This window comes from Nerophis lumbriciformis, linkage group LG26 (assembly GCF_033978685.3).
Source record: "Nerophis lumbriciformis linkage group LG26, RoL_Nlum_v2.1, whole genome shotgun sequence".
Lineage (NCBI taxonomy): Eukaryota > Metazoa > Chordata > Actinopteri > Syngnathiformes > Syngnathidae > Nerophis > Nerophis lumbriciformis.
Genome location: NC_084573.2, coordinates 22,401,007 through 22,428,530, shown reverse-complemented (window position 1 = coordinate 22,428,530; position 27,524 = coordinate 22,401,007). Strand labels below are relative to the sequence as shown.

Below are 27,524 nucleotides of genomic sequence, written 5' to 3'. Positions count from 1 at the left end.
ATCAACATGGACGGAGCTGCGTGAAAAAAGCCACCCGGCCTCTTCGCGTAAACTTCCCTTAACCACTCGCTCATCTTTTCTTCATCCGTCCATCCCTTCGAGTTAGCTTTTATGATGACGCCGGCTGGAAAGGTCTCTTTTGGCAAGGTCTTCCTTTTGAATATCACCATGGGTGGAAGTTTCTGGCCATTAGCATGGCAAGCTAGAACCACAGTGAAGGATGACTTCTCATTCCCTGTGGTGCGAATACTCACCGTACGTGCTCCCGTTGTATCCACAGTGCGGTTCACAGGAATATCAAAAGTCAGTGGAACCTCGTCCATGTTGATAATGTTCTCTGGCCGGATCTTTTTTTCAGCTATCTTGTTTTTACAATATGCACGGAAAGTAGCCAGCTTTTCTTGAAAGTCTTTAGGCAGTTGCTGTGAAATAGTAGTCCGTGTGCGGATGGAGAGATTGCGTCTTTTCATGAACCGGAAACCTGTTGCTTAGTAGGAGCCATTTTGTGGTCTTTACAGATGTAAACACACAAAGAAAATGAAACGTAATATCCGCGCGCTTCTTCTTCTTCTACGGGGGCGGGTGGTTGCTTACAGTAGAAGAAGAAGCGCTTCCTCTTCTATGGGGGCGGGTGCTTACCTTGGCGGTTGCTTGGCGTAGAAGAAGAAGCGCTTCCTCTTCTACGGGGAAAAAAGATGGCGGCTGTTTACCGTAATTGCGAGACCTAAACTTTATGAAAATGAATCTTAATATTAATCCATATATAAAGCGCACCGGGTTATAAGCCGCACTGTCAGCTTTTGAGTAAATTTGTGGTTTTTAGGTGCGGCTAATAGTGCGGAAAATACGGTACACTGTTTCAATGTCCATTTCTCTGTTCTCAATTGTTGATGACTGATGATAACAACCAAACCTAACCCCCCCCTCCACACCCCGAATTGTAAATAATTCAATGTATACACCCTGATGATTATCTTGTGTGATGACTGTATTATGATGATAGTATATATGATAGTATATATCTGTATATATACATATATATAGTATATATCTGTATCATGACCCCGACTTGGGCTTCACGGTGGCAGAGGGGTTAGTGCATTTGCCTCACAATACGAAGGTCCTGAGTAGTCTTGGGTTCAATCCCGGGCTCGGGATCTTTCTGTGTGGAGTTTGCATGTTCTCCCCGTGACTGCGTGGGTTCCCTCCGGGTACTCCGGCTTCCTCCCACTTCCAAAGACATGCACCTGGGGATAAGTTGATTGGCAACACTAAATTGGCCCTAGTGTGTGAATGTGAGTGTGAATGTTGTCTGTCTATCTGTGTTGGCCCTGCGATGAGGTGGCGACTTGTCCAGGGTGTACCCCGCCTTCCGCCCGATTGTAGCTGAGATAGGCTCCAGCGCCCCCCCGCGACCCCAAAGGGAATAAGCGGTAGAAAATTGATGGATGGATGACCCCGACTTAAACAACTTATTCGGGTGTTACCATTTAGTGGTCAATTGTACGGAATATGTACTTCACTGTGCAACCTACTAATAAAAGTCTCAATCAATCAATCAATCAATGTATAAACAGGACAGCAGTCGCAAAACTTGAGAGGCTTAATTTAGTCTTTTTTTTTATTTTTATTTTTTATATATATAAAACCTGAAGTCGTCTCTACACATCAAACATAGAACAACAGCACTCTTCACAATAGCAGTGCTGTGTGCAACATCCGGTCTGACTGCACTGACAAAATAACGTAATGTACTTTTAGAGCACTTATTTGACACATTTACACAATTATGCATTGACTTAAAATACTGGTCGAAATTGCCTTAGGATGTATAGCACCAATAAATATAAGGGTTTTTGCGTTTAATAACGAACATTTTACAAAATGTTATGACACAAAAACACACTTTGTGTAAAAGGTAAAAACGGAATTCAAAAAAATAAAAAAGGAAAAACATTTTATTTTTTTATCGCTATTATCTAAATTTATTATTCTTTTACTTGTTTATTGTATTATATCCAGCTGTTCTTTCAAATTATATTTGTTGAGTTGAGTTTTAGTGGTATAATAAAAACTCATCTTTTCAAATGACTGAATAATTGTTTTACTAATTGTGATTTCAATATCAATCAAAAATAATCGTGATTATTATTTTTGCCATAACTGTCCAGCCCTACGATGAACTAAAAGCCATGGGCTGTCAACCCATTGTCCAGCACAGCTTTTAAGGAGTTGACGTGGGACGCACACACAATGTACGGTTGCACAGTCACACTAGCTGGCATCTGTTACACACCACATACATACTGAAGATATTGGCTGTGACATACAGTATTTCAAGCAGTGTGTCAGTGAACAATACTGAACATCACCACATGGTACTGTATATCCACAGTCCAAAAAACATGAATGTTGGGTCAGTTGGAGCCTCTGTACAGTTCATAGGTTTTAGTATACATTGTGTCTCCTGACGTGACCCTGAACAGGATAAACGGTAGAATATAAATCACGGCCTTATTTGTTTTAATGCGACATAAATTCATCTTGAGCTCAGTTTTGTGCCTGTTTTCCATGTTAAAGTGCAGATGAAAAGCATGAAGACACAGTCCACTTTGCGACATTTGTCCTTATTTAGAGGACATTTATCGGGTTCGCTGCTGCTGTTGAGTGGATAATTCAATTGGACTCAATGAAAACAATCAATGCTTCTAAGGTTGTGTCTCGTGAGTGTTGAGCTTACCAGAGAGTTGCTTTTCTGCTGTGTCTCCTGATTGTAACCTTTGTTTCTCCTAAGGACAAGAATTAATGCCCAATTCCAATGTATTGTCTATACATATGTCTGACTTTAAATTGTTATCACTGTGCTTGTGTTTACTAGACACATGAAACAACCTGTAAATGAACACACCCAAAATGCAGGTTAACAACGACAGTATCTCACAAAAAAGAAGCAACCGTTTTATCAAATATTACCAATGGTCAATACTATAATAATTAAACTAAAATATACTTTAGAGTAGTCAGTGTACAGCTTGTATAGCGAAGATTAACTATTCAGATTACATTATTGTAGGAATAGTTGGCAACACAAAAATATATATTCAATTCCAGTCGCGGCATGGTCTGGGGCTACATGAGTGCTGCCAGCACTGGGGAGCTGCGTTTAAAAGAGAGAAGCATGAATTCCAACATGTACGGTGCCTTTTGCTAGCACATTTTCAGTGCATTTGGAAAGCATTCACAGCGTTTCACTTTTTCCACATTTTGGTATGTTACAGCCTTATTCCACAGCGGAATAAATCAATGTATCCATCCATCCATCCATCCATTATCTACCGCTTATTCCCTTCGGGGTCGCGAGGGGGCGCTGGAGTCTATCTCAGCTACAATGTCTTCAAAATACCCCATAATGACAATGTGAAAAGGTTTTGAATTTTTTTTCAAATGTATTAAAAATAAAAAAAACATTTACATAATTATTCACAGCCTTTGCTCAATACTTTGTTGTTGCACTTTTGGCAGAAATCACAGCCTCAAGTATTTTTGAATACGGTGCCACAAACTTGGCACACCTATCTTTGAGCAGTTTGGCCCATTCCTCTTTGCAGCACCTCTCAATCTCCATCATTTTGGATAGGAAGCGTTGGTTTTCATCCAGGATGTCTCTGTACATTGCTGCATTCATCTTAGTCTTGTCAGGGTGGTGACCAGGAACCCGATGGTCACTCTAACAGAGCTATATCATTCCTTTTGTGGAGAGAGGACAACCATCTGCAGCAATCCACCAATCAGACCTGTATGGTAGAGTGACCAACAGAAGCCATTTCTTAGTAAAAAGTTTGCCAAAAATGCACCTGAAACACTCTGACCATGAGAAACAAAATGATCTGGTATGATGATACAAAGATTGAAGTCTTTGTCTTCAATGCCAGGCACCACTCATCACCAGACCAATACCATCCCTACAGTGCAGCATGGTGGTGGGAACTGGGAGACTAGTCTGTATAGAGGGAAAGATGAATGCAGCAATATACAGACGCATCCTGGATGAAAACCAATGCTTCCCATCCAATCTGATGGAGGAAGAATGGGCAAAAAGGAACAGGCCAAACTGCCCAAAGATAGGTGAGCCAAGCTCGTGGCATCGTTGAAAAAAAGACTTGAGACTATATTTGCTGCCAAAGGTGCATCAACAAAGTACTGTATAAAGGCTCTGATTACTTATGTGCAACAGTGCATGTGATATTTTTTTAAATTTTGAATACATTTGCAAATTCTTTAAAAACAAAACATATCACGTTGTCATGATGGGCTACTGATGTAGACTTTTTTAGGACAAAAAGGAATGTATTTATACAAACCCCGTTTCCATATGAGTTGGGAAATTGTTTTAGATGTAAATATAAACGGAATACAATGAATTGCAAATTCTTTTCAACCCATATTCAGTTGAATATGCTACAAAGATAACATATTTGATGTTCAAACTGATAAACATTTTTTTTTTGCAAATAATCATTAACTTTAGAATTTGATGCCAGCAACACGTGACAAAGGAGTTGGGAAAGGTGGCAATAAATACTGATAAAGTTGAGGAATGCTCATCAAACACTTATTTGGAACATCCCACAGGTGAACAGGCAAATTGGGAACAGGTGGGTGCCATGATTGGGTATAAAAGTAGATTCCATGAAATGCTCAGTCATTCACAAACAAGAATGGGCGAGGGTCACCACTTTGTCAACAAATGCGTGAGCAAATTGTTGAACAGTTTAAGAAAAACCTTTCTCAACCAGCTATTGCAAGGAATTTAGGGATTTCACCATCTACAGTCCGTAATATCATCAAAGGGTCCAGAGAATCTGGAGAAATCACTGCACGTAAGCAGCTAAGCCCGTGATCTTTGATCCCTCAGGCTGTACTGCATCAACAAGCGACATCAGTGTGTAAAGGATATCACCACATGGGCTCAGGAACACTTCAGAAACCCACTGTCAGTAACTACAGTTGGTCGCTACCATCTGTAAGTGCAAGTTAACTCTACTATGCAAGGCGAAAACCGTTTATCAACAACACCCAGAAACGCCGTCGGCTTCGCTAGGCCTGAGCTCATCTAAGATGGACTGATACAAAGTGGAAAAGTGTTCTGTGGTCTGATGAGTCCACATTTCAAATTGTTTTTGGAAACTGTGGACGTCGTGTCCTCCGGACCAAATAGGAAAAGAACCATCCGGATTGTTATAGGTGCAAAGTTGAAAAGCCAGCATCTGTGATGGTATGGGGGTGTATTAGTGCCCAAGACATGGGTAACTTACACATCTGTGAAGGCGCCATTAATGCTGAAAGGTACATACAGGTTTTAGAGCAACATATGTTGCCATCCAAGCCTTGATCACCCCCTGGGAGGTGAGGGGAGCAGTGAGCAGCAGCGGTGGCCGCGCCCGGGAATCATTTTTGGTGATTTAACCCCCAATTCCAACCCTTGATGCTGAGTGCCAAGCAGGGAGGTAATGGGTCCCATTTTTATAGTCTTTGGTATGACTCGGCCGGGATTTGAACTCACAACCTACCGATCTCAGGGCGGACACTCTAACCACTAGGCCACTGAGTAGGTTCCCAAACATTTACTGAGTGTTGTTAAAAGGAAAGGCCATGTCACACAGTGGTGAACATGCCCTTTCCCAACTGCTTTGGCACGTGTTGCAGCCATAAAATTCTAAGTTAATTATTCTTTGCAAAAAAAAATAAAGTTTATTAGTTTGAACATCAAATATCTTGTCTTTGTAGTGCATTCAATTGAATATGGGTTGCAAAGGATTTGCAAATCATTGTATTCCGTTTATATTTACATCTAACACAATTTCCCAACTCATATGGAAACGGGGTTTGTACAATAAGACTGTAACATAACACAATGTGGAAAACGTTTCTACAGTATTGTCTCTTGAGAAGATCTGCCGTAATAGAAATGTCAGTGGTATACAGTACTCATTTTTGTAAGATACTGTACATTTGGTCACTGGTTACCTTGGGTCAATCCAAGAGTGTTGTGGTACTTGAGACCAAAGTTCAAACCTGTTCTTTGTCGCACGACCCCACCAGAAACAACTGTCAATTAATGTCCTCTCAACTTGTAGTGTACGAGTTGTACTCATTTTTAATTGTTCAACTTCTCACTGCTTGTTCCAGAACGAGAGCCGTGTCGACATCAAATGTGATAGAGGTTCAGTTTTGGCAAAGATAGCTGAGGTTAAAGGTCAAATAGGTACACGTTCCTTTTCAGCACTGTACCCTTTGACCAGTTTTCAGTGAATGGAATCGAAAATAATTTAATTTGAATATGGATGATTCAGTTTTACATAGTTCCAAAACAAGTAATGCAACTGATGTGCTGTACAGATAATTTATAGCTAATGCTAATTTCCAACTCCAGTCCCTAAACTGGACTTTTTTCACTGTTACAGTTCTAAGATATTACTTTTACCGAGATTTTTTAGACCAGGGGTTATTTTCACCTTTTTGTCCTCCGGACTCAGATTTTCCACTCAAATTCTAACACTGAATTAGTAATCTTACTTTTGATTTTCTTGTATTCAATAATTATATCTAACCTATTGACAGTTTAACAGGATACATTTTGTCAAATGATATGAAACCATGTGTTAATCACAAATATTATTATCAAAGCTTCGGTCAGGCTCATTTAAAAAAAATAAAAATACTCATCAAATATACTGAAAAAGAAGGGATTCATAAAAGCTGATGAAAAATAAATGTACATCCAATTACGCAGTGTTAAAATAAATAAATTGTAACTATATTAATAATAAATAATGATAATATATAGGCTCTCAAACTGTCAAAGTGAAAATGAAAATACAGCCTCACCATTTTAGTCATAATTTTTACATTTAAAGGGGAACTGCCTTTTTTGAGGGAATTTTGCCTATCGTTCACAATTATTATGAAAGACATGACGACGGATTGATATTTAAAAAAATTCATTTTAACTTGTAAACGTAAATAAAAGTCTGCTTACAGCAGAGCCAATTGGAGGTCCTCTAATCTGCCCATAAAACTCAATTTAAAAACCATTCAAAAAGCGCCAAGAAAACTCCCTTTACATTTCAGGATATGAATATTAACCAAGGAGTAGTGATATTGTTGTTATTATAAGCGCTAACACAGACAAGCTATTCATAGCAGCACAAGCTTGTGTACATTTTCGACATTATCAATTGGCGAGGTGTTTCCTCGCTTCCTTGCTCCTTGGAAGTTTATTCTAGATCATAAATCATGTTTCTCACCTGGATAGAAGAAGTCTGAGGACATATTCCAACATGTTGGTACACTTTGACAGCCATTTAAGATCGGAAATGGCGAGAACGACACAAAAAGACACTTGGTCCACCCCTTTTTCTTCACGAGGATTATCATGAGACATTCTTCACCTAAATATATAAACATCCTAGCAGTCTGCATCCTAATGACAGCAGACAATGTACAGTAAGTGATGTTTTATTATGTTTGTTGGCTCTCATGAAGTCTGCAGTGAGTAATGATAAGTGATTAAGAAAAAAAAACCAAACGCGATGCGTTTTTTAAATTAATGCGCCGCAAATGATCAAAATACGTAACTATTCAATGTTATTTTAAATGTGCCTGTTACTACATTACATATATACTTACAGTGTGTATATAAAACTTTAATGGAGGGGTTTGGATGTTTTTGTAAGGGCTTTATAGGCAGACTACAGCAGCTCTCATTGGCTCCATTGTAAGCTGACTTTTGATCGTATTTATTTAATATTTAGATTACATAAAAAAAATTAAAAAAATCCATCGTCATGTCTCTCATAATGATTGTGAAATATTGGCAAAATTCCCCCCAAAAACTGTTTTTTTCCCTTTAAGGAACTTCTCTATGACTTCAGCTTCAGACTTCTTCTGTTTGTCTGAGATAGTCATTACTGCCACAAGTGGTGGAAAAGTGTATTACAACGGAGTCCCCTTGCGGCCTATACGGACCACAGCTGAGAAACTGATATTAATTTGCACCTATGGTTAGGAAACACTGTTTCGGACGATACCATTTTTTCCTATTACTACTTTGTGTTTGGGAGGTCACGTACTCATATTCCTTTATTTATTTTCCAGTAGTGATCTTTGAATGGGTGTTTCTCATGACTAATCAGTGATCAGAGGCTCAATGATCTGTGAAAGTTCTGTAATTTACTGTACTGTAGTGCTATTGTCATTGTGTAACAGTTTTTAACATCCAACCTTTAAATTGACAAATCAATTTGCTCTGTCAAAGTCCAAGTAAAGAGGGCTTTGTCTCTTTTTTTCTGTCAGGACTAGAGAAGGAAAGAAGCTAAGCCAGTGTGATTCCAAAAAGGAGGACACATTTTTTTTGAGTGAAGACAATACTGCTGGCATGCCAGGAATGATTAACTGTGCTAGGTTGACTGTATCAGATGTTGTAAAAGCAAACCAACGTGTCCTTTATTTTCCTGGGATGTGATGTGTGTGTGTGTGTGTGTGTTGTGCATTGACCTATGGTGCCTGTTTAAAGTACATTATTAATCATATTTCATGTTCTCTGCCATGACACTTGTACACACTGAAAGTGAAATACTGTATGCAAAATAACACCGGGAAAGGGACATTTTTTGTGGTAATTTCCAACCCTTACCAAGTGTCTTAATCAGACTTGTTGCCAAGATGCCACCTGGATATGAAATGGTTTTGCCTCCTTGGAATTAAACAAAACTAGTACATATAAAAGCATACCCTAATTCTAGTTTTAGTAGTTTGAACTAATACTTTAAAGGGGGCTTATAGTGCAAAACCTACTTTTCTAACCTGATGGTACCTGCTGTTGAGTATTTGGGATCTGCATAAGTCCCGATTGAAATTTGAAATCAAACCGTTGAGGCATTATGAAGATATTTATAAAACAATTTTGCCTTCCTTCATACTTCTTCCAAACAAGCCCTTTGGAATTTGCTTTATCCTGTGACATTTTCTGACCTGTGACGTCTGCTGGTATCTTCATATGTGGTAAAATTTTACCCAACCATCTTTGTGCGAGTTCCCAATTTTAAATGTATGTAGTGGGACACAACTTTTCCACGATGAAACCCAACGAACAAAAATGCTCTATTGTTGGTTGCTTGAACCTTCACAAGTCATTACTCAAACCTTTAGCCTCATCTGAAGTAAAAAGTCCCTTACTTTTAACTTTCATGATTCGTGGCAATGTGTTGAATTTTTGCTCCGAGTGTGTGCAAAGAAGAGTCCTGTTTCACCAACCACAGACAAAAAGTGGATTTTCCGAAAAACTACTGTTAATCACGGGCTCTGTGCTTACTGTTTATGGCAATGGAGGAGACAATGAACCAGTAAGTAATAATAGTAGGTTAGAAATGTTTAAATATGTTAGCAATGTTCGCTCAATTTGTTGTGTCACTAGCTTAGCCTTCTAATGCAAGACAACAGCATCACCATCCTCCAGCAGTATAAAGAACACTTTTCCTAAACTACTTTTAATTAGATTAGTGACTACTATGTTTGGCAATGGGCCAGTTAATAATATAATACATTATTACATTAGTGATGTAGCTCGTGGCGTAGCTTACTGAATAGCCAGTTTGAGCCTATTGTTTACAAGCCAGGGTTAAAGCAGCAGAACAGTGGAGTTATTAACATGATATAGAATAGAAAAACCTTTTAATGTCAATATACAAATTTAAATGTCCAATATACGTCCAGGAGAGATACAAACTCTGTAGAAGTTTAACTTTAGTGTGGAGTTAAAGACATGGCTGTTTCCTTCCGCTTCTTCGCCCGCAGTCTCCTTGACATGCCGACAGCAAAACATGGTGAGACCGCTGGTCTTGCTATACCATCTAGGATAGGGGTTATTAACCATTTTGACTTTGGGGCCCAACTTTCCAAGTTTCACCAAAAAAAACACCATTACATGGTATGTAGATGGCAAGGAAGTGTTTTAAATGTAGAAAAAAATCACAATATGACCCCTTTTAATAGTGACTATAGAATCCCTTTTGGACGTATTTTGCAATTTTGTGTTTGGACTTGCACAATAACTAAAAAGCCTGTTTGCTTGTGTGTATTTCAGGGTGGCTAAGTGAAAACCCATTAAAATATGATGCTTCTTTTTCCTTTCGTCGCTGTGAAGAAATGATTCATAGAGGATAGGACACAGGTGTTGGGCCTATTTAATGTTCCTGTTCAAAAATGGATTGGTAGTTTTATTATGCGGGTTCCAATGAAAAGAGTACTTGCAAGTATCTCTAAGCAAACTTAAGTGGTGTATTAAAAAGGACATTTTGTTCCATTCAGGGTTCTCCCCCCCCCCAATACATTTTAGCTGTGTTAAATGAATAAACACCAAATTCAACAGAGTCCTGTATAATAAAACATTCACAATATATAACTATTGTGTATATTTAAAATTATCGCAAAGAAAAAACAAAAAGCTTACTATTGAAAATGTTTAAACCTTATTTTTTATCCCACAAGTACAATTTAGTATAGGCTAATGTAATCATTTTCTGTTAAAATTTCCATTTTGACTCCAGGATTTTAATTTTGTCCAAAAGATAGTGCTACTTTTCCCATCAGAAAAATGTAATACAATTTCACAACTTAATTTTCAAGTTTGTGTCACCACTTGCAACTGATGTTAGATTTGGAAAACAACAAAAACTGTGAAACAATGTAAACAGGTGGTATCCAAACTTTTTCCACCGAATAAATCAAAAAAAAAAAAGAGGATAGAGGGACACTTTCAATCGTTTTTTACACTAAAGATGTAAAACAACAATTTGAGGAAAGTGTATTAAGTCCACATATTAGGTTTTTTGTTATAGGTGGTGAAGAAAATGTGTTATATAATGAAATATCTCATTAATAATGTTGTTTTATATATTTTTTGTAATCTGCCAATGGCCAAGAAAATAAAAGCTGTGAAAATGAAGATGGCCTTTGGACATTGGACACTCCTAATGTTAACATACATTCGACAGAATGTTATTAGGATTTTTTTTGTATGTTCAGTCTAAATTAATTAAAAAAAATATCTGAATATATATAGAATTATTTTACAGCATATTTTGGAAAACTTGAATGTTTTGTTGTTGGGGACAAGTGAATGTAGATATTTAAAAGACTTTTAGTATGTACAATATGGTAGTTGAGACATTCAAAAATAATTTACAGTTTGTATTAATGTGCAAATGTTTTGGTATATAAGGCACTGAGGGGGCACAGTTCAATTGTACAACCCCTGGAAAAAACTGGAATCATCAGACTTGAAAGATGTTCATTAATTTGTTTAATTTCATAGAAAACTAGAGTTGTTTCTGGCTTTAAGAAACACAAAGTCAAGAAAAAGAATCAAAACAATTTGTGGTAGTCTGTAACCGTTTTATTTTTAGAGCAAGCAGAGTGGAAAAATGCAATCACTCAATCCTGAGATTTAATGATGGAATCACCCTGTAAATTTTAATTTCCAAAGGTAACACCTGCATCATATTAAATATGTTCATTAGTCAGCAGTCAAAAAGGAGTGTTCACACCTTGGAGCGCTGTTGCACCGGTTGGAATGTCATGAATCATGGCTCCAACACAAGCCATGTATGAAAGTTGTAAAAGGCAAACATACTGGTAGACCAAGGAAAACATCAAGACTGAAAACTTGAAACAATATGTCTTGAAAACAGAAAATACACAACAAAAAAAATGGGCAGAACAGGAGTCACTGTCTGTGACCGAACTGTAAAAAACCGCCTAAAGCAAATGGGATTTACATACAGAAAAACTCAACAAAAGCAGTCATTAAAACCTAAACATAAAAAGCCAAGGTTCCATTGGGCTAAGGAAAAGTAATCGTTGACTATAGATGACTGGATGAAAGTCATATAAATCATGAATCTGCATCTGAATTTTTGTTTGATGCCGTTCCAATAAGATTTATGAAGACGACTGCCTGAAGAAAACATGCACATTTCCACAGTCATTGATTACATTTTCTATATATGCACAAGTTTACATTAACATTTTCTGAAAATATATATGGAGATGATGACATAATATTTAAGATGACTATGCATCTTTCCATACAGCAAAAACTAAACACTTTAATTGAAGAAAGATACATAAGGTCAATGTATCCGGATCTCAATTCAATTAAGAATTTGTGGTGGAAATCGAAGAAAATGTTCCTTAACAAGACTCCAACCTGCAAAGCTGATATGACAACAGCAATCAGGGAAAGTTGAAGCAAAATTGATGTAGAGTTCTGTTTCCATGCCTCAGAGAAAGCAAGATGTTATAAAAGCCTGAGGTGGTGCAACAAATTACAAATTTTGTAATGTTTTTTCATTTGTTTTCATGATTTAATGCTTTTCTCAGAATTATACCATCATTTTTTCACTCTGCTTGATCTAAAAATAAAACTGCTACTGACTACTACAATTTATATTCATGATTTATTATAGTGTTTTTTTTTTTAAGTCAGAATGTTGCCATTTGTAATTACTATCGTTTTGTGTCATTTTGCTAGTCATTGTATATAGACAATGACATTGTGTAATAAATAAAAAACCCTGTGACTTCAGACACATTTTTAACAAAGCCATTTGTTTGCATTGCAGGGGATGTCCTGTCAGCCCAAATGACTCTTGATGTTCATGGCTGCCCTGAAATCTGAACTCCTTAATGGACCTCAGGTCCTAATTTTTAGCATCGTAGCATGCGTCCTAAAACTGGAATGCAACAGCAAATGTAGTCAAAACCAAACAAGCCTCATGTTTGAAGCCTTGTGCACTGTTTAGGGTTCAGTAGCGATTACTAAACAGTTCATGTAAGCACATATGTCCTGAAAAATCAGTGTTTTCGATTTTCTAATCATCCTACATGGATGATGGAGAAATTCCAGCCATAGTGACACATCCTTGTAGCTGCGATGGCCACTACTTCCCCTCTAGACAAAGATCAGCCCCTCCTGCAGCTCCAGGAGGTGGACTCCAGTCGTGTGGTCTGTTCTGTCCTGTCCCCCATTCTCAGCGCGTCCTCCCCTGGTCTGTCCCTCGAAACCAGCCAGCCCATCTGTATCCCCTCCCCTTACACCGACCTCAGCCATGACTATACCACCATCCCTTTCTACAGTCCAACTATCTTCTACGCCAGACCGGGTCTTTCAGACTGCTCCCCTGTGCACCAGTCTCTAAGGCCCTCCTTATTCTGGCCGGGCCATGGCCACGTGGGCCCACCGGGACCGCTGCACCCCTCCCAGGTACGGCCTCAGCACAGCCAGCCAGTGCAGAGTCCATGGGTGGAGCTGTCCCCTGGGGACAGGGACTTGACTACCAGGTAGGACGCTGCATTACATCTTGACCCTTACATCGAAGCATCAAAACAGTGCTTGATATATGTAAAAGCAAGATCCCGGTTGATTTTCCCCAATATACAATTTTGTTCCCAGTCAAATACTTATTGATCACTACTTTACACCACACAATATAGTCATAACAAGACCTCTATTGATTTAGAAAAATACAAGATGTGTAAATTCAAGTGAATACAGTATGAACTTTGACATTTTTCTGTTATCTACATTTTTTCGCCAATGCTCTTAAATGGTTTAACTTCATCATAGCAAGAACACTATTGATTTTTAACTTAATGCCGTCAAAAACCGCTTAGGGCAGCTGGGGTAAAAGGTCAAATTTGCACTTTGTTAGTATGTTCCGTGTCACTTTTTGAACTTGAAGATTGCACCATGGCAGAGCAAGCATCCTATATCAAGATGCTTAAGAGAGCACAAGAACCCTGTTGATTTTGAACAATATCTATTGTGAAGTGCTTCAAGTATATTGATTGATACTGAATTGTCAAATTTTCGCTATTTGCAATGGTTAATAGTAGGGGTGTCGGAAAAAATGTATTCGAATTCGAATCACGATTCTCACGTTGTGCGATTCAGAATCGATTCTCATTTTAAAAAAATCTAATTTTTTTTTTTTTTTTTTTTTTTTAATTAATCAATCCAACAAAACAATACACAGCGATACCATAACAATGCAATCCAATTCCAAAACCAAACCCGACCCAGCAACACTCAGAACAGCAATAAACAGAGCAATTGAGAGGAGACACAAACACGACACAGAACAAACCAAAAGTAGTGAAACAAAAATGAATATTATCAACAACAGTATCAATATTAGTTACAATTTCAACATAGCAGTGATTAAAAATCCCTCATTGACATTATCATTAGACATTTATAAAAAAATAAAAAAAGAACAATAGTGTCACAGTGGCTTACACTTGCATCGCATCTCATAAGCTTGACAACACACTGTGTCCAATATATTCACAAAGATAAAATAAGTCATATTTTTGTTCATTTAATAGTTAAAACAAATTTACATTATTGCAATCAGTTGATAAAACATTGTCCTTTACAATTATAAAAGCTTTTTACAAACATCTACTACTCTGCTTGCATGTCAGCAGACTGGGGTAGATCCTGCTGAAATCCTATGTATTGAATGAATAGAGAATTGTTTTGAATCGGGAAAAAAATCGTTTTTGAATCGAGAATCGTGTTGAATTGAAAAAAAAAATCGATTTTGAATCGGATCGTGACCCCAAGAATCGATATTGAATCGAATCGTGGGACACCCAAAGATTCACAGCCCTAGTTAATAGTAATCAAAACAAGCACTGTATTGGTTTTGAATGTACTCGATCCATGTAACTTAAGATCTGTAGGAAATTTTTTTTAGGCAGTTTATATTTGTTGTCACTTTTCTTCATGTAACAAATTGAATCCAAATATTCGAGAGGTGTGAATCTTTGGGCACCCAATGATTCAATCCGATTCCTTGGGTGACGATTCAATTCGAAATCGGTTCTCGATTCAACACGATTCTCACTTCTCGCTATGTATTATTTGGTATAACAATTATAAGGAAACCTTTTCAAAACAGGTTACAGGTTAGAGAAGCTCCTTCTGGTTGCATGAGATGGCCTAAAAATGCAACGGTTATTCATAAAATGTATTCTTAAAAAAAAAAAATTACATTTTTTTTTTTTCTATTGATTGTTTTAATCGATTTTTGAAAATTATGAATCGATTTAGAGTCGGGATGAATAGGAATTGTGGTTCAGATGTGAATAGATTTTTTGTGCATCCCTGATTATTTTACTATGTTGGACGAAGAACCCTATTGATTTTGATACATTTCAAATCCAATGCATAAGGTAGCAGAAGAACCCTATTGATTTTGAACAACATCAATATAGTGCTTGCTTAATATAGTCTGTGTCCAAGTTATACCTGCACATGGACTGTCACCTCGCCAGTCATTGGGGCAAGAACTATATTTATCTTTTTAAGTAGTGTAGATGAGAGCCAAATCCAAAGGTTAAATCAGCACATGCCTGATACTCTACACTGGGTGCAAACTTCAATTCAGTGACATGAACACATTTCAAGTGTTGTCCATCATAAATCGTAAATTTGCTGGTTTGTTAGCAAGAGGAGGAGTTCCCATGACAGCGAGGATGTTGTGGGGTCGTCGGGTGGAAAAGCAGACCTTCACTTCTGTGCTGTTTGCCATGACTATGCTTCTGGCTACCATTATGGCGTGTGGTCCTGTGAAGGGTGTAAGGCCTTCTTCAAAAGGAGCATACAAGGTGAGACACAAGAACACATCTACTGGTTTTGCAAATTCATAGCAGCATACCATGCATTATTGATGCTATTTCAGGCCTTTGTTTTCTCACTTTTGCTGCCGTTTTCTGCATTTTCATCGCTATTTCTCTGTAGATTTTGGCACATTTTGCGTCAATTTCTGAGTGGGAACAGTAAGTGGCATATGCACTGTCACGAAAAGCTGAGTAGAGATAATTTATGCTAAAGTGGAACCTTGACTTACAAACTTAATTGGTTCTTAAACATAGTTCGTAAACGTAAAAGTTTGTATAATGAAGCAAATTTGTCCATAAGAAACATGTAAATATGAATAAAGGGCAGTGTTGGCTTAGTTACTGAAAACCAGTAACTAGTTACAGTTACTAGTTACTTTATTTAAAAAGTAACTCAGTTACTAACTCAGTTACTTACACCAAAAAGTAATGTGTTACTGTGAAAAGTAACTATTTAGTTACTTCTTCTACTTTTTTTTTTTTTTAAAGCTCCCATTAATGCCCTTTTAGCCTTCATTTCAGTACTGTTATTGCACTGAAGAATAATACAATCTGTTGATCAACTTGACATGCATTTGCATCACTGAACTCTGCTAAGCAATGTGGTCTACATACAACACACAAAGACAAAGATATGTTTCAAAGGGCCAATTTATTTCAGGCCAGAATAAATTGACACAACTATTTTAAATAGCTGCAACATAACATACATAAGTAACAAACAGCATAATAACACTAACACTAACCACGTTAAACCCAGATTTCGAACTAACAAAGGTCTTAACTCATTCTCTTTCTATGCCACTTCAATATGGAATGCACTACCAACAGGTGTAAAATAAAGGGCATCTCTATCCTCCTTCAAAACCGCACTAAAAGAACACCTCCAGGCAACTACAACCCTAAACTAACACCCTCCCTTCCACATAATACCTCTTCGGATTGTAAATAATCAAATGTAGACACTTTTTCTTATACTTTCTGATCTCTCTCTCTCTGTGTCCACTACTTGCTGTACATATCCTACCAAGTCAGTCCTACACGGTTTCAATGTCCATTTTGTCTGATGATGCAATTGTTGATGACAGAAGTGTTGATACCAACCAAACCTAACCCCCACCCTCCATATTCCACACCCCGGATTGTAAATAATGTAAATAATTCAATGTATATACCCTGATGATTATCTTGTGTGATGACTGTATTATGATGTTAGTATATATTTGATAGTATATATCTGTATCATAATTCAATTTAAGTGGACCCCGACTCAAACAAGTTGAAAAACTTATTGGGGTGTTACCATTTAGTGGTCAATTGTACGGAATATGTACTGTACTGTGCAATCTACTAATAAAAGTTTCAATCAATCAATCAATCAACAACATAGCTGTAAACCTGGCTTCACCTAAGGAATGCACACGTGACATACACAAAGCCTAACCAGGCAGATTTGAATTGTTGTTTTGGGCAGTAGACGGGATCTTTGATCCAAGACACAACTTACATTTAACTAAAATGTTCTTTTCTTTGTGCTCGACAAAAGAAAAGAAGTGAGAATATCTCATACTTGCCAACCCTCCTGAATTTCAGTGCCTCTCCCCGGGACAACCATTCTCCAAATTTCTTTCGATTTCCAGCGGGACTTAAGGCACGCCCCCTCCAGGTCCGTGCGGATCTGAGTGAGGACAGCCTGTCGTCACGTCCGCTTGGCCAACCAAAAAGTAACCACAGAACACTATACCGTATAGTCGTATAGTGTTCTGCGGTTACTTTTTTGTTGGCCAACGGTTTACTTTCTAATAATAACAAAGCCAAAACAACAATAGCTGGCTGAACTGTCCTCATACCCAGCCACCCTGCTGACACACACACATACTGTCACTAGCCTTGTGATGCACTCAGTTTTAAATCACAAAACCCCCCTAACTTTAACAACCAGGTCACTACAATGATTAGAAATTAAAAAATAAACTCTACTTTACCTTGTCAGTTAAGCTTATTGGCGTGCAGCGGAAGAGAGAGGGAGGTGGCAGTGTCAACAATGCATTGGATAATTCCTGAATGTTTCAGACCACATGATGCTTGTCTCTGGCTTTCTTTGGACTCATATTGAGCGAGCAAAATGCTGTAAAAAGGGTAAACACTACTTAAAAAGTACACAAAGTAGCACTAAGCACAGTAGTTAATGACCACTGCTTTGTTGACTGAATGAGCACAGTAGATCAATTAGCCTGCCTACAATGGCTGTGCTACTGGGCACAAAATGGGTTGTAACGGTACACTGACACAAGGTTCGTACATACATACATACATACATACATACATACATACATACATACATCCATACATCTCCCACCGCTTGTCCCAATAGGGGTCGCGGGAGGGCTGGAGCCTATCCCAGCTGCACTCGGGCAGAAGGCAAGCTACACCCACCAAAAGTCCCCACCTAATCGCAGGGCTGACAGATAGACAACATTCACACATTAGGGACAATTTAGTGCCATCAATCAGCCTATACCCAACGGGTTTTAACCGTTCCATAGTCTAGTACATGTTTAGTACATTCCGTACATGCTGTCTTTGTAGATGTTACCAAGTCAACTATCAGTAATTTTTAAATTTCAGCAATTTTTTACTAAAAAATACAAATATATAGCGGACATGGCGCAGGAACATTATAGAACTGCCTCGCTACTTTTGGTATTTCCTCTTATTTGGAGAAGTGCTAGCATGCGAACGCTCGATACTAGCATATTAGCTATTGTCTGTTTGAACCAGAAAATCGTGGATTTTGATACTTACCATCATGTTATAAGTATGCTAACTTCTCTTATGTTAGCATGCTAACGTTTTATGCTGTCAATTTTGTTCATTTAATTTGTGTAAAACCTTAAAATTTCGATACTTTTCGATACTTGCCGCAATCTTAGAAGTGCGCTAACTTTTCCTACATGCTAATGTGTTACTCGCATTTTAGCTAATTTTATTAATTTAAGCCTAAATATCTTGGCTTTTGATACTCTGTGCAATCTTGGAGGTATGCTAGCCTTTCCTATGTCATCATGCTAACATTAGCATGCGACTATGAATAAGTTATGCTACCATGAGCATCTTATAAGTATATGTTAACTTCTCTTATGTAAGCATGCTAATGTTTTATGCTAGCATTTTATCTAATTTAGATAATTTAAACCCGAAATTCATAGATTTTCAGACATGTCTCTAACTTGTAAGTATGCAAAATGTTTTTGTTATAACAATTATAGTTAGCATCGCTAACTTTTATGTTAGCATGCTAACCTTAGGCCAGAGGTTCAGCATGTTTTTGATTGGTCTGTGGTTTGTAAATGAAAAAGTTCATACAATGAAGGGTTTGTAAATCGAGCTCCCACTGTACAGTATATGGAAACGAGTTTTACATTTTTTCACAAAGAATGTTTTATAAAGACCAACATTTCCCAACTAATTGAATCTAGTTATTTTCTCTCTCATCTTTATCTGTCGTTTTTGATTCAGGCCACAATGACTACATCTGCCCAGCAACCAATCAGTGCACCATAGACAAGAACCGGCGCAAGAGCTGCCAGGCATGCCGCCTTCGTAAATGCTATGAAGCTGGCATGACCAAATGTGGTGGGACATGTTTCAAAAACGTTTTGTTTCTTATGTTTGTTTTATTGCTAGCTTCATATTGTGCTATGTGGTCCAGGCATGCGTAAGGAGCGTGGGAGCTACAGGAACCAACAGAGGAGGCGAGTGAGCGCTCTTTCGTCACAAAGCAGGACTCACGAAGAAAAGGTGTTAGCTGAACCAGTGGCAGGTGTCATGATTGAGCTCCACCCCGCTGCGCTGACCCCAGAGCAGCTCATAGGACGGATAATGGAGGCGGAGCCACCTGAGATATACCTGATGAAGGATATGAAGAGGCCGCTGACAGAAGCCAACGTCATGATGTCTTTGACCAACCTTGCTGATAAGGAACTGGTTCATATGATCAGCTGGGCCAAGAAGATCCCAGGTGGGTGTGTTGTATGCGGTGATAAGAATTTTGACTTGCAATATTTATGGGCGGGATATGTTTCATCTAATGTCCACAGGGTTTCTGGAGCTGGGACTGCTAGACCAGGTGCACCTGTTAGAGTGCTGCTGGCTGGAGGTGCTGATGATAGGACTGATGTGGAGGTCCGTCAACCACCCAGGAAAACTTATCTTTTCACCAGACCTCAGCCTGAGCAGGTATCTTAGCAGAAAACTTACTTGCTTGTGGGAACATTGAGAGTCAGGCTGTTAGAACGGACCTGCAGATTCAAATGGCTAAATAGAGTAATAATCAAGTGCAATTAAATGGCTAAATAGAGTAATAACCAAATGCAATTAAATGGCTAAATAGAGTAATAACCAAATGCAATTAAATGGCTAAATAGAGTAATAACCAAATGCAATTAAATGGCATAACAGAGTAATAACCAAATGCAATTAAGGGGTTTATATGCTGTAATTTTTAAGCACCACTTATTTTTTTAATATTTTACTGTGCAAGTCCAACCACTTTCCGCCATGAAAATACAGCTTTTATGCAACAAATAAAACGTAAACGATCTTAAATCCTTCCAGTAGCGTACACCAAAATGCTATCACTATTAACAAGATTTTCCCATTCAGAAACCACTTCAGAAATTAAGTGTTATTGCTTCTAAGTAAGAAAAAGTGAATTAGGAACCTTAACACCGTGAATACATCTCAGACTATAGGATGGAATAACAAGGCATACAGATAATAACAAGATATACCGGAGTATTACGTGATATAGACAATATACGATTAAAATTATATAAATTAGAGCTTTTTATTACTATCGTTGTATCGTGATAATGCATTTTGATGACACATTATAGCTGTGTCCCGACAAGCAAACAAACACAATGTAGTGTTCTCACTAGCAGCTAATGTCCCTCACACTGCAAAGCAGCTTCTAAATCAGCAATCCTCAACCCAATGGCGGCAAAAACTATGTTTTTTACAGGTATTATTATTGCTGGATGATAAGGAATAGCTAAACTTGCTACACTTCACACCCTAGGTCGATATCAGAATCAGAAATACTTAATAAATCCCAGAGGGGAAATGAAGATTTTCAGCACAATCCCATTCAAGAGCAGACAAACATTACAGGGAGACAGAACAGGATAGCTGACGGGTCTGCCAACTTCCGGCGCCCCTTACAAAAAAGGTGAGAAACAGGTCTAAGCCTGGGCCCTGGAGAGGGGGTCCAGACTGAGGCCAAGGGAAAAAAAACTCATAGCCATAGTACAGATAAGCATGTGTGTAAGAGGGAAACATCAATATGCTAACTGCTAACCACAATCTAGAGCTGTTGAATGTAAACAAAGGTGGCCGGATCGATACAAATATCGACAGTAACAATGTAATCGATATATAAGCTATGCGACAGCGGTTAGATCGATTTAAAAAAATAAATAAAACATTTAGTCGTTTTTGTTATCGTCTACAAACTCAGGAAATATGTCCCTGGACACGGGAAGGCAAAAACCAAAGTATTTAAATCAGTGCCAATAACAAGAAATAATTTATTTGATATCCTGTTTTTTGTGTGGTTACAACTGTGATCAAAAATTTAATCATTCAATGTATCGGTATCAGTAGGGATGAGAATCAGCAAGAACCGGCTCCCAGGGTTTCGATTCCTGGGATTCATTTGACAGTTTTGTTAAAGATTCCCTTATCGATACTTGTGGGCACGCATGACGTCACCATGCACGGCGCCAATCAGCAGCACAGACGTTATAATTATTATTAAGGAAGACAAGAGAGCCATTTGTAGTAATTGCAAAGTGGATATTGCGTCAAATTGAGAAAATACTAGCAGAAACATAAGCAGCATGTAATAACCTTGAATGAATGACGCGTTTTCGATCCCCTCCGAGACGGAAGTGAATTACCACCAGCAGCGGCGTCAAAGTCGGCACGTCTGCTGTTAATACTGCAGGCAACTAACAAACTAATGCTGCCTATCGTGGCAAAACATGCCACTATTAACTGTAAACGTGAAATTAATGCTTCTCATGCATCACATGAAGAGACGGCGTCTGACTGGCTGTTTGCACGCCACCTTCCTGTCTAAGAGGTGTTCTCCACGGCCGGAGACACCGTGATTAGTCAGAAAGATCTGGTATGCTTCCCAAAAAAGCCGATGTGCTTAAGTGTATGCAAAATAATGGTTAACTTTCATAGTTTGTTTGAAAAATTGCACAGCTCTATTTCCATCCATCCATCTTCTTCCGCTTATCCGAGGTCGGGTCGCGGGGCAGCAGCCTAAGCAGGGAAGCCCAGACTTCCCTCTCCCCAGCCACTTCGTCCAGCTCTTCCCGGGGGATCCCGAGGCGTTCCCAGGCCAGCCGGGAGACATAGTCTTCCCAATGTGTCCTGGGTCTTCCCCGTGGCCTCCTACCGGTCGGACGTGCCCTAAACACCTCCATAGGGAGGCGTTCGGGTGGCATCCTGACCAGATGCCCGAACCACCTCATCTGGCTCCTCTCGATGTGGAGGAGCAGCGGCTTTACTTTGAGCTCCTCCCGGATGGCAGAGCTTCTCACCCTATCTCTAAGGGAGAGCCCCTCCACCCGGCGGAGGAAACTCATTTCGGCTGCTTGTACCCGTGATCTTGTCCTTTCGGTTATAACCCAAAGCTCATGACCATAGGTGAGGATGGGAACGTAGATCGACCGGTAAATTGAGAGCTTTGCCTTCCGGCTCAGCTCCTTCTTCACCACAACGGATCGATACAGCGTCCGCATTACTGAAGACGTCACACCGATCCGTCTGTCGATCTCACGATCCACTCTTCCTTCACTCGTGAACAAGACTCCGAGGTACTTGAACTCCTCCACTTGGGGCAGGGTCTCCTCTGCAACCCGGAAATGGCACTCCACCCTTTTCCGGGCGAGAACCATGGACTCGGACTTGGAGGTGCTGATTCCCATCCCAGTCGCTTAAGACTCTGCTGCAAACCGATCCAGTGAGAGCTGAAGATCCTGGCCAGATGAAGCCATCAAGACCACATCATCTGCAAAAAGCAGAGACCTAATCCTGCAGCCACCAAACCGGATCCCCTCAACGCCTTGACTGCGCCTGGAAATTCTGTCCATAAAAGCTCTATTTGACTTGCTTATATTGGTCTTTGACTGACGTAGTTGTACTTACTTATGAGCGCACAGTATATATACTGTATATACATTTAAAAAAATATTATGCAGTACGTATTGCACTATTGCAGGAGGCTGCAATATAAATCGTGATTTTAGATTTTAGGCCATAATGCCCATTCCCAATATATTGTATGCAATACTTTATGGCCAGTAATGACAATCTATACTGATTTATAAATTTCAATAAACAATACTGTTTCACCCTAATGCTGCGTTTGAACATTTCATATTCTTCCGCATTGTCCCCCCCCCCCCCCCCCCCATATACAAACCCCGTTTCCATATGAGTTGGGAAATTGTGTTAGATGTAAATATAAACGGAATACAATGATTTGCAAATCATTTTCAACCCATATTCAGTTGAATATGCTACAAAGACAACATATTTGATGTTCAAACTGATAAACATTTTTTTTTTTTGCAAATAATCATTAACTTTAGAATTTGATGCCAGCAACACGTGACAAAGAAGTTGGGAAAGGTGGCAATAAATACTGATAAAGTTGAGGAATGCTCATCAAACACTTACTTGGAACATCCCACAGGTGAACAGGCAAATTGGGAACAGGTGGGTGCCATGATTGGGTATAAAAGTAGATTCCATGAAATGCTCAGTCATTCACAAACAAGGATGGGGCGAGGGTCACCACTTTGTCAACAAATGCGTGAGCAAATTGTTGAACAGTTTAAGAAAAACCTTTCTCAACTAGCTATTGCAAGGAATTTAGGGATTTCACCATCTACGGTCCGTAATATCATCAAAGGGTTCAGAGAATCCGGAGAAATCACTGCACGTAAGCAGCTAAGCCCGTGACCTTCGATCCCTCAGGCTGTACTGCATCAACAAGCGACATCAGTGTGTAAAGGATATCACCACATGGGCTCAGGAACACTTCAGAAACCCACTGTCAGTAACTACAGTTGGTCGCTACATCTGTAAGTGCAGGTTAAAACTCTCCTATGCAAGGCGAAAACCGTTTATCAACAACACCAAGAAATGCCGTCTGCTTCGCTGGGCCTGAGCTCATCTAAGATGGACTGATACAAAGTGGAAAAGTGTTCTGTGGTCTGACGAGTCCACATTTCAAATTGTTTTTGGAAACTGTGGACGTCGTGTCCTCCGGACCAAAGAGGAATAGAACCATCCGGATTGTTATAGGCGCAAAGTTGAAAAGCCAGCATCTGTGATGGTATGGGGGTGTATTAGTGCCTAAGACATGGGTAACTTACACATCTGTGAAGGCGCCATTAATGCTGAAAGGTACATACAGGTTTTGAAGCAACATATGTTGCCATCCAAGCAACGTTACCATGGAGGCCCCTGCTTATATCAGCAAGACAATGCCAAGCCACGTGTTACATCAACCTGGCTTCATAGTAAAAGAGTGCGGGTACTAGACTGGCCTGCCTGTAGTCCAGACCTGTCTCCCATTGAAAATGTGTGGCGCATTATGAAGCCTAAAATACCACAACGGAGACCCCCGGACTGTTGAACAACTTAAGCTGTACATCAAGCAAGAATGGGAAAGAATTCCACCTGAGAAGCTTAAAAAATGTGTCTCCTCAGTTCCCAAACGTTTACTGAGTGTTGTTAAAAGGAAAGGCCATGTAACACAGTGGTGAACATGCCCTTTCCCAACTAATTTGGCACGTGTTGCAGCCATGAAATTCTAAGGTAATTATTATTTGCAAAAACAAAATGCATTTTATGAGTTTGAACATCAAATGTCTTGTCTTTGTAGTGCATTCAATTGAATATGGGTTGAAAAGGATTTGCAAATCATTGTATTCCGTTTATATTTACATCTAACACAATTTCCCAACTCATATGGAAACGGGGTTTGTAAACAAAAAAACGATTTTAAGACTCAGGGGTAGGCATGTGACAGCAGCGCGGTGAGTTACAAGTTACGGTACTTAATTAAATCAAACCAACAACGCGAGAGAGATGGGTGCACATGAAGACGATGGAAAGAGAAGAAGAAGAAATCGCTGCCAAAAATCCAAACTGTGTGTACAGTATATTAGCTGTGAATCTTTGTGCACCACGCAATTCGATTTGATTCTTGGTGTTAACTATTCGATTCAGAATCAATTCTTGATTCAAAATCAAAACTTTTTAATAACATTGGGCGTCAGTTCTATGATTAACTACATTTCTAATCCATAAAATAGATGAATAGATGTGATAAATTCCTTTACAACTTGTTTAAGAAAATCCTGCCCAAACATTTAATGAAGTAAAAAAAAAAGTAAAATATATGTATGTATATATTTAAAAAAAATATATATATATATAATAAAAAATTTTTTTATACATATAAATAACAGGGGGACGGCGTGGCGAAGTTGGTAGAGTGGCCGTGCCAGCAATCGGAGGGTTGCTGGTTACTGGGGTTCAATCCCCACCTTCTACCATCCTAGTCACGTCCGTTGTGTCCTTGGGCAAGACACTTCACCCCTTGCTCCTGATGGCTGCTGGTTAGCGCCTTGCATGGCAGCTCCCACCATCAGTGTGTGAATGGGTGAATGTGGAAATACTGTCAAGCGCTTTGAGTACCTTGAAGGTAGAAAAGCGCTATACAAGTTTAACCCATTTATCATTATACATATACATATATTTTTAATCGATTTTTGAATTTTTAAAATAGATTCAAAATCGTTACAAATAAGAATTGCGATTCATTCTAAAATGTTTTTTTTCTTTTGACACCCCTCATGTATATATGACAAATAGGAGATTTTGTATTCTTATCTAAAGATGCTATCTGTAACATCAAGGATGAAATGACTGAGCAAGCTTAAAAAATGGTCTTCTCCCTAGGGGCGGCGTACCAGAAAATAGTTGAAAAGGCCAATAATAATTGTTTTTGTTTTTAAAGGTGATTTTATAATAAATTAAAATCCCTTATTTTTATTTATTTTTTATTCAACTACATATCAGCATAGCTCATGTATTTGTCATTTGGTGTTTGCTAGCTGCGTGCCAACCACAGCCGTGACAATTTTAGGCTTTTTATGATGCCTGTTCTAGCCTGTTTTATTGTTTTTGTCGCCTATTGCACTTGGATCACGGGATTAAGTTAAATAATACCTGACAAAGAACCGCTATTTTGTGCATGCATGCTGAAACTAGTTTCATCAGGTGTTAGTGTCATGTAACAATTATTATTATTATGACTTTTCCATTATTGTGGAAGCACAAATGTGTATTTATGTTATTTCCAATTGTACATGTCACCTTTCTACTGATACATGGTGCCTATACAGTATAATGACAAAGGTTGTGTTTGTGTGGTAGAGAAGAGGGCAGCTGTGTGCAGGGCTTTGCGGAGATCTTTGACATGCTCGTCGCCGCCACGTCCAGGGTGAGGGAGCTCAAGCTACAGAGAGAGGAGTACGTCTGCCTCAAGGCCATGATCCTCCTTAACTCCAGTGAGTCAACACACACACACACCTGCTGCAACACAAGTTTGAGCGTCCAGCCGTTCAGTGGGACAAATGTGCATGTTTGTGTGTGTTGTGTGGCAATTGGGCCGCTAGAAGGTGAACAGGGTCGAGGTATCGGCCTCGCTGCAGACCCGTTGTCCTTTGAGCTTTGCCTCTAAAAAGTTCAACAGGGTCGTGTTTTTTTCATTTTTTTGCACCGTCTCCTCCAGCACAGCTTTCATCATGGCTCATTATTTGTGTAATAGCTGTGAGTCACAAAATGAAAAAACTAAAAAAATAATAAAAGGAGCCCTGTGACTACAGTTCTGCAAACCAATGCCAAAACATGTTTTTTTTGCTTTAATGAATATATCTTGTTCAATTTTAATGGGTATTTTTGTTGCTGCTTTGACACAGCGCCGTTTTTTTTGGAAGAGATAAAATGTCTATTGGGGTCGGTCGCCTTCTATTGGGATTTCACTACATTGTTTTTACTCTTTCCACATAAAGGACAAAGTAGGAGCTACTTTTATATTATCTGCCTTTTGTTTACTTAATAACTTGCTGAAACCAATGCAAGCCCAAATGTGCTTTGTAGTCTTAAATACTTAACTCAGTTTTGTTATAGAAGCCAAAAGCAATTAGTAATTTGTAATTGTTTTGTTTGGACGCCTTCTTTAATTTTGTGTTTTTGAATATGCTAAGGGCCGATAAAAAATGGCCTCTAGACCCCACTTTGGACTAGGGATGATCTTCGAAACCGGTTCTCCCGATAGTTCTATAAGAAAAGAACCGATTCCATGGATTCGAATGCCTTTTAGAGAACCGGTTCCCGTTATCGAAGCCACTATACTGTATTTTCGCGACCATATGGCGCACCGTATTAAAATGCGCCGTGTCAGTTACGGGTGCTATTTCTGTATTTAAAGCATAAATAAGGCGCAGCGTATTTTTGGGCGCAGGCATGGTTAAAAATACGCTAGCTTAAAATATACGCTAGCATGCATGGACGCTGTTTTAAAAAGGCAGCAGGAGCAAAGCTGAGTTCGGTTGTACTTTATTGAAGAATTTATCAATGTACTCACAATATTTTTTGATCAAACCTCATCCACAAATCCA

General features: G+C 38.9%; 1 protein-coding gene across 1 annotated transcript in view; it reads left to right on the top strand.

The window, feature by feature from the left end:
* The window catches only part of esr2a (estrogen receptor 2a), a 67,090-nt gene that overhangs the window by 15,868 nt on the left and 23,698 nt on the right, over positions 1 to 27,524 (top strand). The window contains exons 2-7 of the mRNA XM_061987186.2: positions 12,684 to 13,401; positions 15,575 to 15,735; positions 19,267 to 19,383; positions 19,460 to 19,768; positions 19,848 to 19,986; positions 26,278 to 26,411. Coding sequence (XP_061843170.2) covers positions 12,995 to 13,401; positions 15,575 to 15,735; positions 19,267 to 19,383; positions 19,460 to 19,768; positions 19,848 to 19,986; positions 26,278 to 26,411 — 1,267 coding nt within the window. The 5' untranslated portion in view covers positions 12,684 to 12,994. The remainder of the gene's footprint in view (positions 1 to 12,683; positions 13,402 to 15,574; positions 15,736 to 19,266; positions 19,384 to 19,459; positions 19,769 to 19,847; positions 19,987 to 26,277; positions 26,412 to 27,524) is intronic.